General features: G+C 45.8%; 1 protein-coding gene across 5 annotated transcripts in view; it reads left to right on the top strand.

Moving 5' to 3' along the window:
- The first annotated feature begins 4,165 nt into the window (after window positions 1–4,165).
- FBLN7 (fibulin 7) overlaps window positions 4,166–13,373 on the top strand; it is a 57,474-nt gene continuing 48,266 nt past the window's right edge. For 4 of the 5 annotated variants that reach the window (XM_006065947.4, XM_025260572.3, XM_025260571.3 and 1 more), the window contains exon 1: window positions 4,792–4,920. In XM_006065947.4, coding sequence (XP_006066009.2) covers window positions 4,846–4,920 — 75 coding nt within the window. In that variant the 5' untranslated portion in view covers window positions 4,792–4,845. Of the gene's footprint in view, window positions 4,309–4,791; window positions 4,921–13,373 lie in introns of those variants that run through there. The other variant, XM_044925562.2, reaches the window with a different exon arrangement.

The following is a 13,373-nucleotide window of genomic DNA, read 5'->3' as shown; positions in this document are numbered from 1 at the left end:
ACTCACTGATTTCAGCATTCATTGGTGGATCATGCCTGCAACAGTTATTACTATAGTGCTCGAATGGCGCCTTTTCTATTTTTCACACTTTTTTTCTACATTTACTGATTGTAATTTTTCTATGAAGAAGAGTTGTTTCTCCTCCCTTTATTTTTATTCAGCTATGTATTTGGATCCCCATGGACTCATAGATTTGGTTCCACTTCATGAAACAGAAACCCAGCTACCAATGACTTAACCCAACAGGGGTTAATGTTTCTTAGATCACAAGACAGCCATAAGAAGCCCAGTACTGTCATGTCTCAAAGAAATCATTAAGGAAGCAAGCTCCCTCTGTTTGCTTTTTTTGAAAAAGATTATTGAAGTATAGTTGATTTATAATGTTGTGTTTAATTTCTGCTGTATAACAATGTGACTCAGTTACACATACATGTGCTCAGTCACTTCAGTCGTGTCTGACTCTCTGAGACCCCATGGACCATGGCCCACCAGGCCCCTCTGTCCATGGGATTCTCCATGCAAGAACACAGAGTGGGTTGCCATTTCCTTTTCCAGCGATAAAGTATGAAGTGAGTGAAGGGAGTGAAGTGAAGTCGTTCAGTCGTGTCTGACTCTTTGCGACCCCATGGACTGTAACCTACCAGGCTCCTCCATCCATGGGATTTACCAGGCAAGAGCACTGGAGTGGGTTGCCGTTTCCTTCTCCATACATACATATATATATATATACAAATGTATATATGCATTATTTTTCATATTCTTTTCCATTATCACAGGATATTGAATATTGTTCTCTGTGCTCTACAGTAGGACGCTGTCATTTATCCATTCTCTGTGTAACACTTGCATCTGCTAACTCCAAACTCTCAATCCATCCCTCCCCCATACCCCTCCCCCCTTGGCAACTGCAAGTCTGTTCTTTGTGTCCATGAGTCTGTTTTGTAGATAAATTCATTTGCATCACATTTTAGATTCCATATATAAGTGATATCACATGGTATTTGTCTTTTGCTTTCTGATTTCACTTAGTATGATAACCTCTAGGTCCATCCATGGTGCTGCATTATTCCATTCTTTTTATGACTGAGTCGTATTCCATTGCATATATGTACCACATCTTCTTTTTCCTTTTCCATTCGTCTGTCAATGGACATATAGGTTGTTTCCCTGACTTGCGAGTTGTAACTAGTGCTGCTATGAACATATGCCTTCTCTCTTTCTAAACCTCCATCCTAAGCACTGGACTGTAATCTCATGGTCATGGAGTTGCTGCTGCAATTCCAAGCACTGGATCCATGTTCCAAGCAAGAGGAAGAAGGACACACATCTTTGAGACTGTTTCTGTTTGTCAAGAAAGTGGCTTTCCTGGGAGCATCATCCGCTCGGCTTTACTTACATCTCATTAGTCAAAACTGGGTCACACAGCCAAGGGAGTCTAAAGAGGTGGTGTTGGGGGTATTTTTACCTGGGTATATCGCAGCCCTAGACCAAGATAGCATTGATTAGCAAGGGAAAAGATTAAGAGTGTCCTCTTGGTGCCTTGCCCCGAGTGTGTGTGTGCACAAGCTCCATCGTGTGTCTATTCACCTCATTTCCTGTTAGAGCTACAATCTGGAGGGAAAAAATATTTTCAACTTATTGACAGTGGTCACTCTATCAGCCAAAAGCCAAGAAATGGCTTGCTCAAATGAGGATAATTTGTGGACGATTTATTTACAGGATATGGACAGGATGTACAAATGCCAACCAGAGGACTGGCCTATCCCAGGGCCACTGATGAAGGCACTGTTGGTATCCCTTGGCCCGGAACAGGGGGAGGGGCTGTGGGAATCCCAAGGGAAGAGAGGGATGGAGAAGAGATTGCCTTGTAAAGAGCAGTGATTTTCTGTCAAGGGACACAGCCAGCTTGACTCAGCCTCAGGGCCTCACCCTTCTCCATCTGATCTCCCACTGTGCATTCCCAGCCTCCAAATACAACCAGAGGACAGAGAGCACGCAGGAGTGTTGATGCCATCCCTTCAGGTTGCCCTCCGGGGCAGAAAGCATCCGGAGGGGCAAATTGAATGTCACCTGGCAGAACTGTCCTGTTTTGAACAATATTAAGTACGAATAGGCCCAGTGATTAATTTCAACAATTCCTTGGAGGTTATTGTAAATAGGCCTAACTTGCATAGGTGTAATCTTTGCAGTGAAATGTAATCTTTCCCTGAAAAATTACCCCTAAAACTAATTTTTATAAACTTGCCTTTGAAAATATCAAACACTGGCAAACAAGAATAATGAGCAAATTCTTGTGTTTAGTTTCAACTGCAGCAGAAAGCGTACTCCTTGGGACCAGACACATTCAAGCGTAAATCCTGTTTCTCCCAATTACTAACCTGATGTTTGATCTTGGGCAACTAAGCATGCTAAGCCTCAGTTTCCCCATCTGCAAAATGGAAATAATAGGACCCATTTTGCTGGGTTGTGAGGGGATAAACTAGAATATTCATGAAAAGCTTAATAGAGGATCTGGCATACAGCAGGTGCTCAAGAAATGTTGGTTCCTTCTTATGTTGTCCCCATGCAGGACCATCAGAGTCAATTTAGGCAAAGATTAGTGTGTGGAACCCGGAGTAGCCTGTGGCTTATTTTCACAGGCTGTTTGCTCTTGGTAGCCTTGGCAGGTATGGGCTGTGGAGGGCCTGTCTCAATGACCACAGGTCACGGGCTGTTGCGGACAGACCAGGGGCGGTACCGAGGGGGCAGTGGGACCTTAGCAGGGTCATTCAGACTGGACGCTAGAGCATGGGAGAGAAGCCAGCCGTAGGACAAGGGAAACAAATTGGTAAGTAGGGAAAAAAATCTGTGTTGAAACTTAGGAATGCTTGAGAAGTAGAGGAAGAAGAAGGGCAATGAGAAGAGGAAAAGGAGATGGAGGAAGAGAAAGAGAAGTGGGGAGCAAGGGAGAAAAAGTGAGAGAGAGAAAGGGATGAAGGAAGCCAGAAACCAGGAAAAACTCTTTCTGTAAACAAAATTTCTGAAATCCTATGACTGAATATTTAAGTATTTAAAATGTGGGATGAAGGTTGAAGGTAGCCTATGCTGGAAACAGCCCTGCTCTGGAGATCCTTGAGTCTGCAAACCATAGACCAGTCACTCAGCCACTCCCAGCTTTCATTTTTTCATTGGTGAACTCAGGAGTGTCTTCACGTCCGTGCATCCATTCAGAGGGCACGGCAGGAGCAAAGTTCTCAGGCACTTCTGCCTGGCTCCAGCACAAGCAGGCACAGGGCCGAGAAGCCTTGGTTTTGGGGGTGGCAGTAGCCATGTAAACATCAGGTGGGATAAAATACAAAATAAACACAACCTCATTGACCAGAAGAAATTCTTTTCTAGAGGTGGAGGAGGGGAGAATACAAAGATGGGGACACTGGGCTTTGGCAAAGACAGCAAACACGAGCGATGGAGGCAGAAATACCCTCATTTGCACAGGCTGTGGGTTCCGCCCGGGCTCCTTGGCCCCCTCCACCTGGACAGGGAGGAGCAGTGTATTGTCCAGTGTCCTTCAAGCCGCCTCCCCACGAGCGCAGGTAACAGTTTACAGGCGCGCTCTCCTTCCCCCGGCGGGAAGGTGGCGGGGCAGCCCGGCCGGACTTCCTGGATAGTGTCTGCCCAGGTGGCCAGCCTGCAGCAGGCCTCTCGTTTTCCACGGGACTCCAATTTCCCCCTCTGCCTTCCAAAAGAAAACAGTTCGGCTCTAAGGCTACGTAGCCTTCTGAGCTCCATGCCTTGAGCTCTGAATGGGCTCTGCTAAATGAAAGTTGGAAACAGGAAAAATAGATTTGAGGCTCGGCCAGACTTGGTGTGCACCATGACATCTGCAGTGTTGCCTTCTGAAACATTCTTCCAGTCAGAACTTAAACAGTGTTTTCCAGGAGCTTGGAGCTGAGGTCATCTGGATCCTCCCACAGTCCCTGGATGCAGGGGGACTCAGACTGCTAATGTCTGTCCTGCCCAGCGGCGTGTCCCACCCAACCTCAGCAAAACATCCAGTGTTCCCCTGCTTCCCAGTTCAAACTGTTTCTCCTTCCACTGGGGAGTGGAGGGCAGCAGATGAGGAGGGCTGCTGATTCTGAGTCACTGTGCTTGAGTGTTCTTGTACTCCGATAGCAGCTCTCGGGTGGGGAACTCGGTCTGAGTTCATGAAGTCCATCTCGCGCCCACACTAGTTCTGACTTCCGAGTGCCGGGGAGGAAAACGTCCGCGCGCGCGCGCGCTCTGAAGTTGGACAGACCTGGATTTGAATCTCGCTTGCAGTTGGATGAGGTCAGCCTCAGTGTCCCCGGGCTGGAAAGGGGCGGGTCAGGAGCGACCCGGCGCTGGGATGGGCTCCGGGGCTCCGCACGCACGTGTGCGCCGCCTCGGCCGCCTCCCCCGCGAGGGCGCTCAGGATGCCGGCGCTCGTCCTCTGCGTCGCGCCGGGCCTCCTCTGGGAGCCGCGCGGGTTGGGCGCGCTCCCAGGCGCATTCCTGGCCGGGCAGCCCCTCCTCCTCGGCTTTGGCCAAGGGGCCGGCGCCTCCCCGCCTCGCCGGGACTGTCTCGTGCAGGCGGCAGCGGACGCTGGTGGCCGCGGGAGCTCCAGGTCCGCGCGCGGCGCACCTGGATCCGGGACTGCGCCTCTCGAGCGCGGCGGGCCGAGCTGCGCTCCCGGGCTCCCGCTTTCCTCCCTACCCGAGCCGATCCGGACCGAACGGAGCCCGGTTCCCCTCAGGGGCGGCCGCGACATCGGTTGGGACAGTCTCGGCGGGGGCGGCAGACCAAGTTATCTCCCCTTCCCAAGCGGAAAGGTTCCGGTTGGCAAAGATGGTGCCCAAGTGTCCTCGGGTGCTCTTCCTTCTGCTGCTCTTCCTCGCCTGCCCCGAATCGCGGGCTTCCCAGGTCAGTGTCCCTCCCGCCAGTTCCCTGATCCTGCTTGCAGGGGAGGCCACGCCGAGGCCGAAGGACCTTGGCTCGCCACATTCCACCGGAATGCTCGGGCCGGGGGCTTGGAGCCAGGCTGGGACTGGGATTCCGTTCCCGCATCTGTCATCGGATGCATCGCGGGCCGGGCGTCTGGGAGGACCCGGGCTGGTCTGAGCACTTGGTGCGAAAGCCTCGGTCCGCTGGGGGAGAGAGAGACAGAGACACAGACAGAGAGAAGGCTCTGCCTGAGAAGAACTCATGAGACGTTGGTCCTCCTCGGGTCTCCAGAAGAGCTCCCCGCTCACCGGATTAGAGTAAAGGATGTCCCCTGCCTCCAACTTCCAACACTTAAATTTCTAACCGAAATATCCTTCTTCCCACCAACTTTAAAAAAAAAACAACAACACTTTTTTTTTTTTTAACACCAAAAACATTTTGTACTGGGGGTATGGCCCTGGTGGCTCAGATGGTAAAGAATCTGCCTTCTTCCATGTGGGAGCCCCAGGCTCTATCCCTGGGTGGGGAAGATCCCCTGGAGGAGGGCATGGCAACCCTCCACTCCAGTGTTCTTGCCTGGAGAATCCCATGGACAGAGGAGCCTGGTGGGCTACAGTCCATGGGATCGCAAAGAGTCTGACAGGACTGAGCAACTAACATCATAATAGCCAATTTAAGCGTGTGGCTCCCACCACCAACTTTCTTAGCAGTTCATAGCACTTCCCAGGCAGGGGTGGACGGGAAGGTGTCTGAAGCAGCTTCACTCTGAGCCTAAGGGACCTTAGATTTGGGACTAAGTTTCTTTCCCAAACTTACAGGCAGCTTTCCCTTAGGTTTTCTCTCCCTGACTTGTGGCTATTGGAATCCTGATGGATTTATGTACTTGAACAGATTCACTTTTACATTAAGCAACAAGGATTGATAGTAAAAATTAAGATAAAAATGCAGATTAAAGGGATGGTCCAGTGGTTAAGACTCCTCACTTCCAAAGCAGGGGGAGCCGTTTGGATCCCTGGTCAGGGAACTAAGGTCCCACATGCTGCAGCATTGCTGTAGAAAAAGAAAAAAGAATTCAGTGAAAAGTGCTCTTTCAAAGGTAAGATTCGACCTGCTGAATTCCAAGCCAGCTATCACCAGACTGGTTCTGAAAACCTGAGACCCCTCCATCTGTGACCACGTGTTCTGTGAGTTGTAGGGCAGCTACCCTGACAATACCATCCACAGCAGTAACAGTAATGGCAGTGTGCGTGTGTGTTCAGTCGCTCAGTCCTGTCTGACTCTTCGCGACCCCATGGACTGTAGCCTGCCAGGCTTCTCTGTCAGTGGGATTTCCCAGGCAAGAATCCTGGAGTGGGTTGCCCGTTCGGAAGGAAAGCTTGCCGAGTGACGGATGAACGCCTGTTTCTTTGCTAAGCATCTCCCAGCTCTTTATTCTCAGAGCAGCCTTGTGGGTTGGAACTGTCACCACCCCCATTTTGCAGACGAGGGAGCTGAGGCCCAGGGAGACTGTGACTTACTCAGGGTCACACAGCCTCACCTCTGTCTTTGGGGTCTAAGCCTTTCCCCTTCTCCACAGACTCTCACCCATGAACTGAATATCTGAACCAAGCAGGCATATCGGTGGCCATTTAGAAGCCCTTGGGATGCAGGAAGGGAGAATTTAGTTCAGACCAAACTTGGTCCATCTTAGTGTGGAAGGGGGTGAGGTGCCAGGCCGCAGAAGGTCCCCACAAGGAACCCACCAAGCAGAACAATAAGGTTGCCCATTGCAGATTACAAAACAGAGCCTCAGGCCCAGAGTGCGAGGCCAGGAGCACACGGAGGTGCATCTCTTAGTTGGCCCCCCACCCCGGGCCAGCAGAGGGGGCAGGGTAGACAGGATGCTGGAGGGGGGCTCTGTCCTGCTGTTACTTGCTCTCTCAAGGTTACCTGGACAAAGTGAAACCTTGGCAGTTCTCAGATGTTTGCAGCTGCTGTTCAAATAGGGAAGTAAGCTCTTTCAGGCTGTGTTCTTGGGGGAAGATCTGGGTCCCATCCCTTCCCTGCCATGTCCAGGCTTCCTCAAATTCCTTATCCTCTAAACCTTGATTTCTTTACCTGCAAAAGCACTGCCTCACTGGGCTTGGTGAGAGGGAAAGGGAGCAGAAGGGATTCTCCATGGAAGTTAGTTTAAAAATTCTAGTGAAACTGTCCTTTGCCCAAAGTCCTGTGTAGGTTGCGGAATCTCACCCCCAGTCCCTGTCTGGCTTTTTATCACATCTGTCCTGAGCCACTTTGAAAGACTTTTGAGATCTGCTGTTGGAGAACCGGTGGTCCTGGGAAAGGAGTGGAGGTTGAGCAGTGCTAGGATCCCATAAATGCGGGCCCTTTTCCAACACTGCTGCCCACTCTGTGGTCTCGCCCTAGGAAGAGAGACAGCCTTGTGGGGGAGACAGGAAAGGAAGGACACTTAACAAAGCGCCATGCCTCACCCTTCTCCCGCATGGTGGCCCTCACCCTCCTCAGTGGCTGTGGGGCGCGGGTGTAGTATTCAGAATAGTTCCCTCTCTCCCAAACCTCTCCTTGTGATCAGTTGTCACAGGGTTCCAAAATCCACTGTTAGAGATTCATTCTTTTGACTGCCTACTCCCATTGGATACATTGCTTTTTGGAGTTTATTGGGGAAAAAATGTCTCTAGTGTATGTTTCCATGAGTTTAACCTTAGAGCTATGCTCTATACTTGGCCATCTCCACCACAGTCAGGAGCCAGAACGGTTCCACCACTCCAGAATGACGTCATGATGCCCCTATGTAGGCACATGTCTGCCCACCGCAGCCCCTGGCATCACTGATCTGTTCTTCATCATTATAGTTTTTCATCTTCATAATGTCATATAAATGGAAGCAAAAAGTACATAGACTTTTGATTCTGACTTCCTTAACTTAGTGCAATGTATCTAAGATTCTTCCATGTCATTCTGGGAATGCACAGTTCCTTCCTATTGCTGGGTAGTGCTCCACTGTGTGGACATATCACAGTCAGCTCAGCCATTGAACTTAATGACTCCCATGCTGTCAATTTCAATTTTCGGTGACTATGATTAGAGCTGCTATAAACATTCCCCATACAGCTTTTTGTGGAATGTAAACACTCATTTCTCTTGGGTAAATGTCTAAGAGTGGGATTGCTGGGTCATTTGGTATCTTTAACTTTGTAAGAAGCAGCTAGGCTATATTCCATTCAGTTTTATCATTTTCAGGATCTTCCCTGGTGGCTCAGACGGTAAAGCGTCTGCCTATAATGCCTACCATGTGGGAGACCTGGGTTCAATCCCTGGGTCAGGAAGATCTCCTGGAGAAGGAAATGGCAACCCACTCCAGTATTCTTGCCCGGAAAATCCCATGGATGGTGGAACCTGGTAGGCGACAGTCCATGGGGTCGCAAACAGTCGGACACTACTGAGCGACTTCACTTTATCATTTTACGTTCCTACCAGCAATGCGTAAAAAGCCTAGTTACCCTGCATCTTCACCAGCACTTAATATTATTAGGTTTGTTTATGTGTCTCCAAGTCACTCTAATGGGTATGGAATGATGTCTCATTTTGGTTTAAATGCCCATTTCTCTAATGATTGGTAATAGTGGCATCTCTTCATGTGCTTATTTAACATTTGGATAGTCTACTGGGTGAAGTGTCTCTCCAGGCCCTCTGCCCATTTTCCAAACGGGTGGTTTGTTTTCTTATGGTTAAGTTTTAAGTATTCTTATATTTTGTATATTTTAATTAGAAATCCTTTTTTCAGGTGTGTGAGTTGCTAATATTTTCTGCAGCCTGTCTTTTTAAAGTTTTATTAATTATTTTTTATTTTTTAATTTTATATCAGAGTATAGTTGATTTACAATGCTGTGTTAGTTTCAGGTACACAGCAAAGTGATTTAATTATACATGTTCCTCTATCCGTTCTTTTTCACATTCTTTTCCCATATGGATTATAACAGAGTATTGAGTGTAGTTCTCCATGCTCTACAGTAGGTCCTTGTTGGCTATCTATTTTATATAGAATAGTGTGTGTATGTTAATCCCAAGCTTCTACTTTATCCCTCTCCCCTCACTTTCCCCTTTAGTAACCATACATTTGTTTTCTAAGTCTTTGAGTTTGTTTCTGTTTTGTAAATAAGTTCATTTGTATCATTTTTATTTTTAGATTGTACGCGTAAGTAATATCATATGGTATTTCTCTGACTTCACTTCATTTAGGATGATAATCTCTAGATCCATCCATGTTGCTACAAATGGCATTATTTCATTCACTGCAGCTTGTCTCAACAGTGTCTTTTCCAGAGGAAAGGTTTTTAATGTTGATGAAGTCCAACTGATTAATTTTTTATTTTTATAGATTTTGCTTTTGGTTTAAGTATAAGAACTCTCTGACTTTGGATCATTAAAGTTTTCTCGTGTGTTTTTTTTCTAAAATTTTTATAGTTTTGCTTCTTTACATTTTGATCTGTGATCTGTTTTGAGTTAATTTTTATATAAAGTGTGAAGTTTATGTCAAGATACTTGTTTTTTTATTTATTTTTTTATTTTTTCAAGATACTTCTTTTTAAAGGCAGTTCTGAATTGAAGGGGTTTCCCAGGAGGTAAAGAACCTGCCTGTGAATGCAGGAGATGTAAGACATGTGGGTTCGATCCCTGGGTCTGGAAGATCCCCTGGAGGAGGGCATGGCAACCCACTCCAGTATTCTTGCCTGGAGCATCCCATGGACAGAGGAGCCTGGTGGGCTATAGTCCCTGGGGTCTCAAAGAGTTGGACATGACCAAGAACATACACATGTACATATATGGCATTTTAATATTGAGTTTTCCAATGACATGAAAATTACATGTCTTTCCATTTATTTAGATCTTCCTTAATTTTTTTCATCAGTATTTTAAAATTTTCAATGTGAATATGCTTTGTTAGATTTAAAATCTAAGTATTTCATCTTTGGAGCTATTTTAAGTAGTATTAGTTTTAAGATTTTTTAATTCCAATGCTATATTCCTAGGCTACGGAAATTCAGCGGGCTTTTCTATGATGACATGATATCCTATGACTTTGTGGAACTCACTTATTAGCTATAGGGATTTCTTTTTGTAGATTCCCTCAGATTTTTTTACATAAACAATCAGGTTATCTGTCAGTCAGTCAGTCAGTTCAGTCGCTCAGTCATGTCCGACTCTTTGCAACCCCATGAATTGCAGCACGCCAGGCCTCCCTGTCCATCACCAACTCCCGGAGTTCACTCAGACTCACGTCCATAGAGTCAGTGATGCCATCCAGCCATCTCATCCTCTGTCGTCCCCTTCTCCTCCTGCCCCCAGTCCCTCCCAGCATCAGGGTCTTTTCCAATGAGTCAACTCTTTGCATGAGGTGGCCCAAGTACTGGAGTTTCAGCTTTAGCATCATTCCTTCCAAAGAAATCCCAGGGCTGATCTCCTTCAGAATGGACTGGTTGGATCTCCTTGCAGTCCAAGGGACTCTCAAGAGTCTTCTCCAACACCACAGTTCAAAAGCATCAATTCTTCGGCACTCAGCTTTCTTCACAGTCCAACAGGGGCAATTTTATTTCTCCCTTTTTTATACATGTGCCATTTATTTATTTGTTTAGCCTGATTACACTTATTAAACTTCTAATACTGTGTTGAGTAACAGAGTGGACATCCTTGCTGTGGGAAGGATGTGTTCAGCTTTTTTGTCTGTTTTTTAAATATTTATTTTATTTATTTATTTGGCTGCACTGGGTCTCAGTTGCAACATGTGGGCTCTAGTTCCCTGATAAGGGATGGAACCAAGGCCCCCTGCCTTTGGAGTGGAATGTCTTAGCCACTGGACCACCAGGAATGTCCTGCATTTAGTTTTTTAATGTTAAGTGGGATGCTAGGCTGTAGGTCTTTGTAGAAGCCATTTGTCAGGTTAAGGTTTTCTAGCCATAGCTTAATAGAGTTTTTATTATAGTTCAGTTCAGTTCAGTAGCTCAGTCATGTCCGATTCCTTGCAACCCCATGGACTGCAGCACACCAGGCTTCCCTGTTCATCACCAACTCCCAGAGCTTACTCAAACTCATGTCCATTGAGTTGGTGATGCCATCCAACCACCTCATGTCCCCTTCTCCTCCTGCCTTCAATCTTTCCCAGCATCAGGGTCTTTTCAAATGAGTCAGTTCTTCACATCAGGTGGCCAAAGTATTGGAGTTTCAGCTTCAGCATCAGTCCTTCTAATGAATATTCAGGACTGATTTCCTTTAAGATTGACTGATTGGAACTCCTTGCAGTCCAAGAGACTCTCAAGAGTCTTCTCCAACACCACAGTTCAAAAGCATCAATTCTTCAGTGCTCAGCTTTCTTTGTGGTCCATCTGTACATGACTACTGAAAAAACCATAGCTTTGACTAGACAGACTTTTGTTGGCAAAGTAATGTGTCTGCTTTTTAATATGCTGTCTAGGTTGGTCATAGCTTTTCTTCCAAGGAGCAAGTGTCTTTTAATTTCATGGCTGAAGTCACCATCTGCAGTGATTTTGGAGCCCAAAAAAATAAAATCTGACACTGTTTCCATTGTTTCCCCATCTATTTACCATGAAGCGATGGAACCGGATGCCATGATCTTTCTGAACATTGAGCTTTAAGCCAACTTTTTCACTCTCCTCTTTCAGTTTTATCAAGAGGCTCTTTAGTTCTTCTTCACTCTCTGCCATAAGGGTAGTGTCATCTGCATATCTGAGGTTATTGATATTTCTCCTGGTAATCTTTATTCCAGCTTGTGCTTCACCCAGCCCAGAATTTTGCATGATGTACTCTGCATATAAATTAAATAAGCAGGGTGACAGTATACAGCCTTGATGTACTCCTTTTCTGATTTGAAACCAGTCTGTTGTTCCATGTCCTGTTCTAACTGTTGCTTCTTGACCTGTACACAAATTTCTCAGGAGGCAGGTCAGGTGGTCTGGTATTCCCATCTCTTTTAAGAATTTCCAGTTTGTTATGATCCACACAGTCAAAGGCTTTGGCATAGTCAATAAAGCAGAAGTAGATATTTTTCTGGAACTCTTTTGCTTTTTTGATAATTGAATGGATGTTGGCAATTTGATCTTTGGCTCTTCTGCCTTTTCTAAATCCAGCTTGATCATCTGGAAGTCCATGGTTCACGTACTGTTTTTGCTAGCATGTGAGATGAGTGCAATTGTGCAGTAGTTTGAGCATTCTTTGGCATTGCCTTTATTTGGGATTGGAATGAAAACTGACCTTTTCCAGTCCTGTGGCCAGTGCTGAGTTTTCCAAATTTGCTGGCATATTAAGTGCGGCACTTTCACAGCATCATCTTTTATTATTGTGATGATATTATAGCATCATCACAGCATCTTTTATTATAAATGGATGCTAAATCTTATCACATGCTTTGTCTCCCTCAACTGATATGATCTTGTGGTTATTCTTCAGTCTGTTATTAAAGTGGATAACGTTGATTGACTTTTTAAAATTGAATTAAAAACTTTATTTGTAGTATAATTGATTTACAATGTCATGTGATTTTCTAATTTTGAAACCAGCCTTGCACTCCTAGATAAACCCTAATTGAATCATGTCATCTTAAACACTGTATCTATTTCTGGATTCTGCTTGCTAATGTTTTGTGAGAATTCTTGTATCTTGTTGATGAGGGATATTGATATATAGCAGGGGTCAGCAAACTATAGCCCATGAAACATATCCAGCCCAATGGTGCTCAAATCTGGCCACGCTGATTCCCTTACACGTCAGCATCGCTGCTTTTTGTAGTACAACTGTACAGGTGAGTAGTTGCAACAGAGACTATGGGCTGCAAAGTTGGAAAATTTGACTCTCTGGCCCTGTTTCTACAGACAATTTGCTGACCCCTCGTCTGTGTATTTCTTTTCCTGTCTTTGCCTGGGTGCGTTACCATAACACTGGCTTCCTAAAATGAACTGTGGGTTGTCCCTTCTTTCTGTTTTCCGGAAGAGACTACGTAGAGGTGGTGTCAGTTCCTCTCACAGTGTTTGATAGAATTGACCAATGAAACCATGTGGGCTTGGAGATTTCTTTTCTGGAAGATTCTTAACTATGGATTCAGTTTCTTTGACAGATACAAAACTCCTTCGAATAGCTTTTTTTTTTTTCTTGGGGGGGATTTTTGGTAGTTTGTGGCTTTCAAGAAATGGCCTCATAGTCCTCTCTCTCTTTCTCTTGAGGCAACTGTTTTCAAATGCCCTGGAAATTATTCCACATTTCTAAGTAATTGATCTCCTGTGATGACAGATGAGTACTTTGTTCCATTGTTTGCTACAGAGCCAAGTAACCTACCATGATTAATTTTCTTTCTTGTGTAACTTTTTGGTTTTCCTCAAAGTTTTTCTCCTTTGCCCCATCCGTCCTCTACATGAGCACAGTAG

Source organism: Bubalus bubalis, chromosome 12, assembly GCF_019923935.1.
Source record: "Bubalus bubalis isolate 160015118507 breed Murrah chromosome 12, NDDB_SH_1, whole genome shotgun sequence".
NCBI classification, from domain to species: domain Eukaryota; kingdom Metazoa; phylum Chordata; class Mammalia; order Artiodactyla; family Bovidae; genus Bubalus; species Bubalus bubalis.
This window is presented reverse-complemented; position numbering and strand designations above follow the sequence as displayed.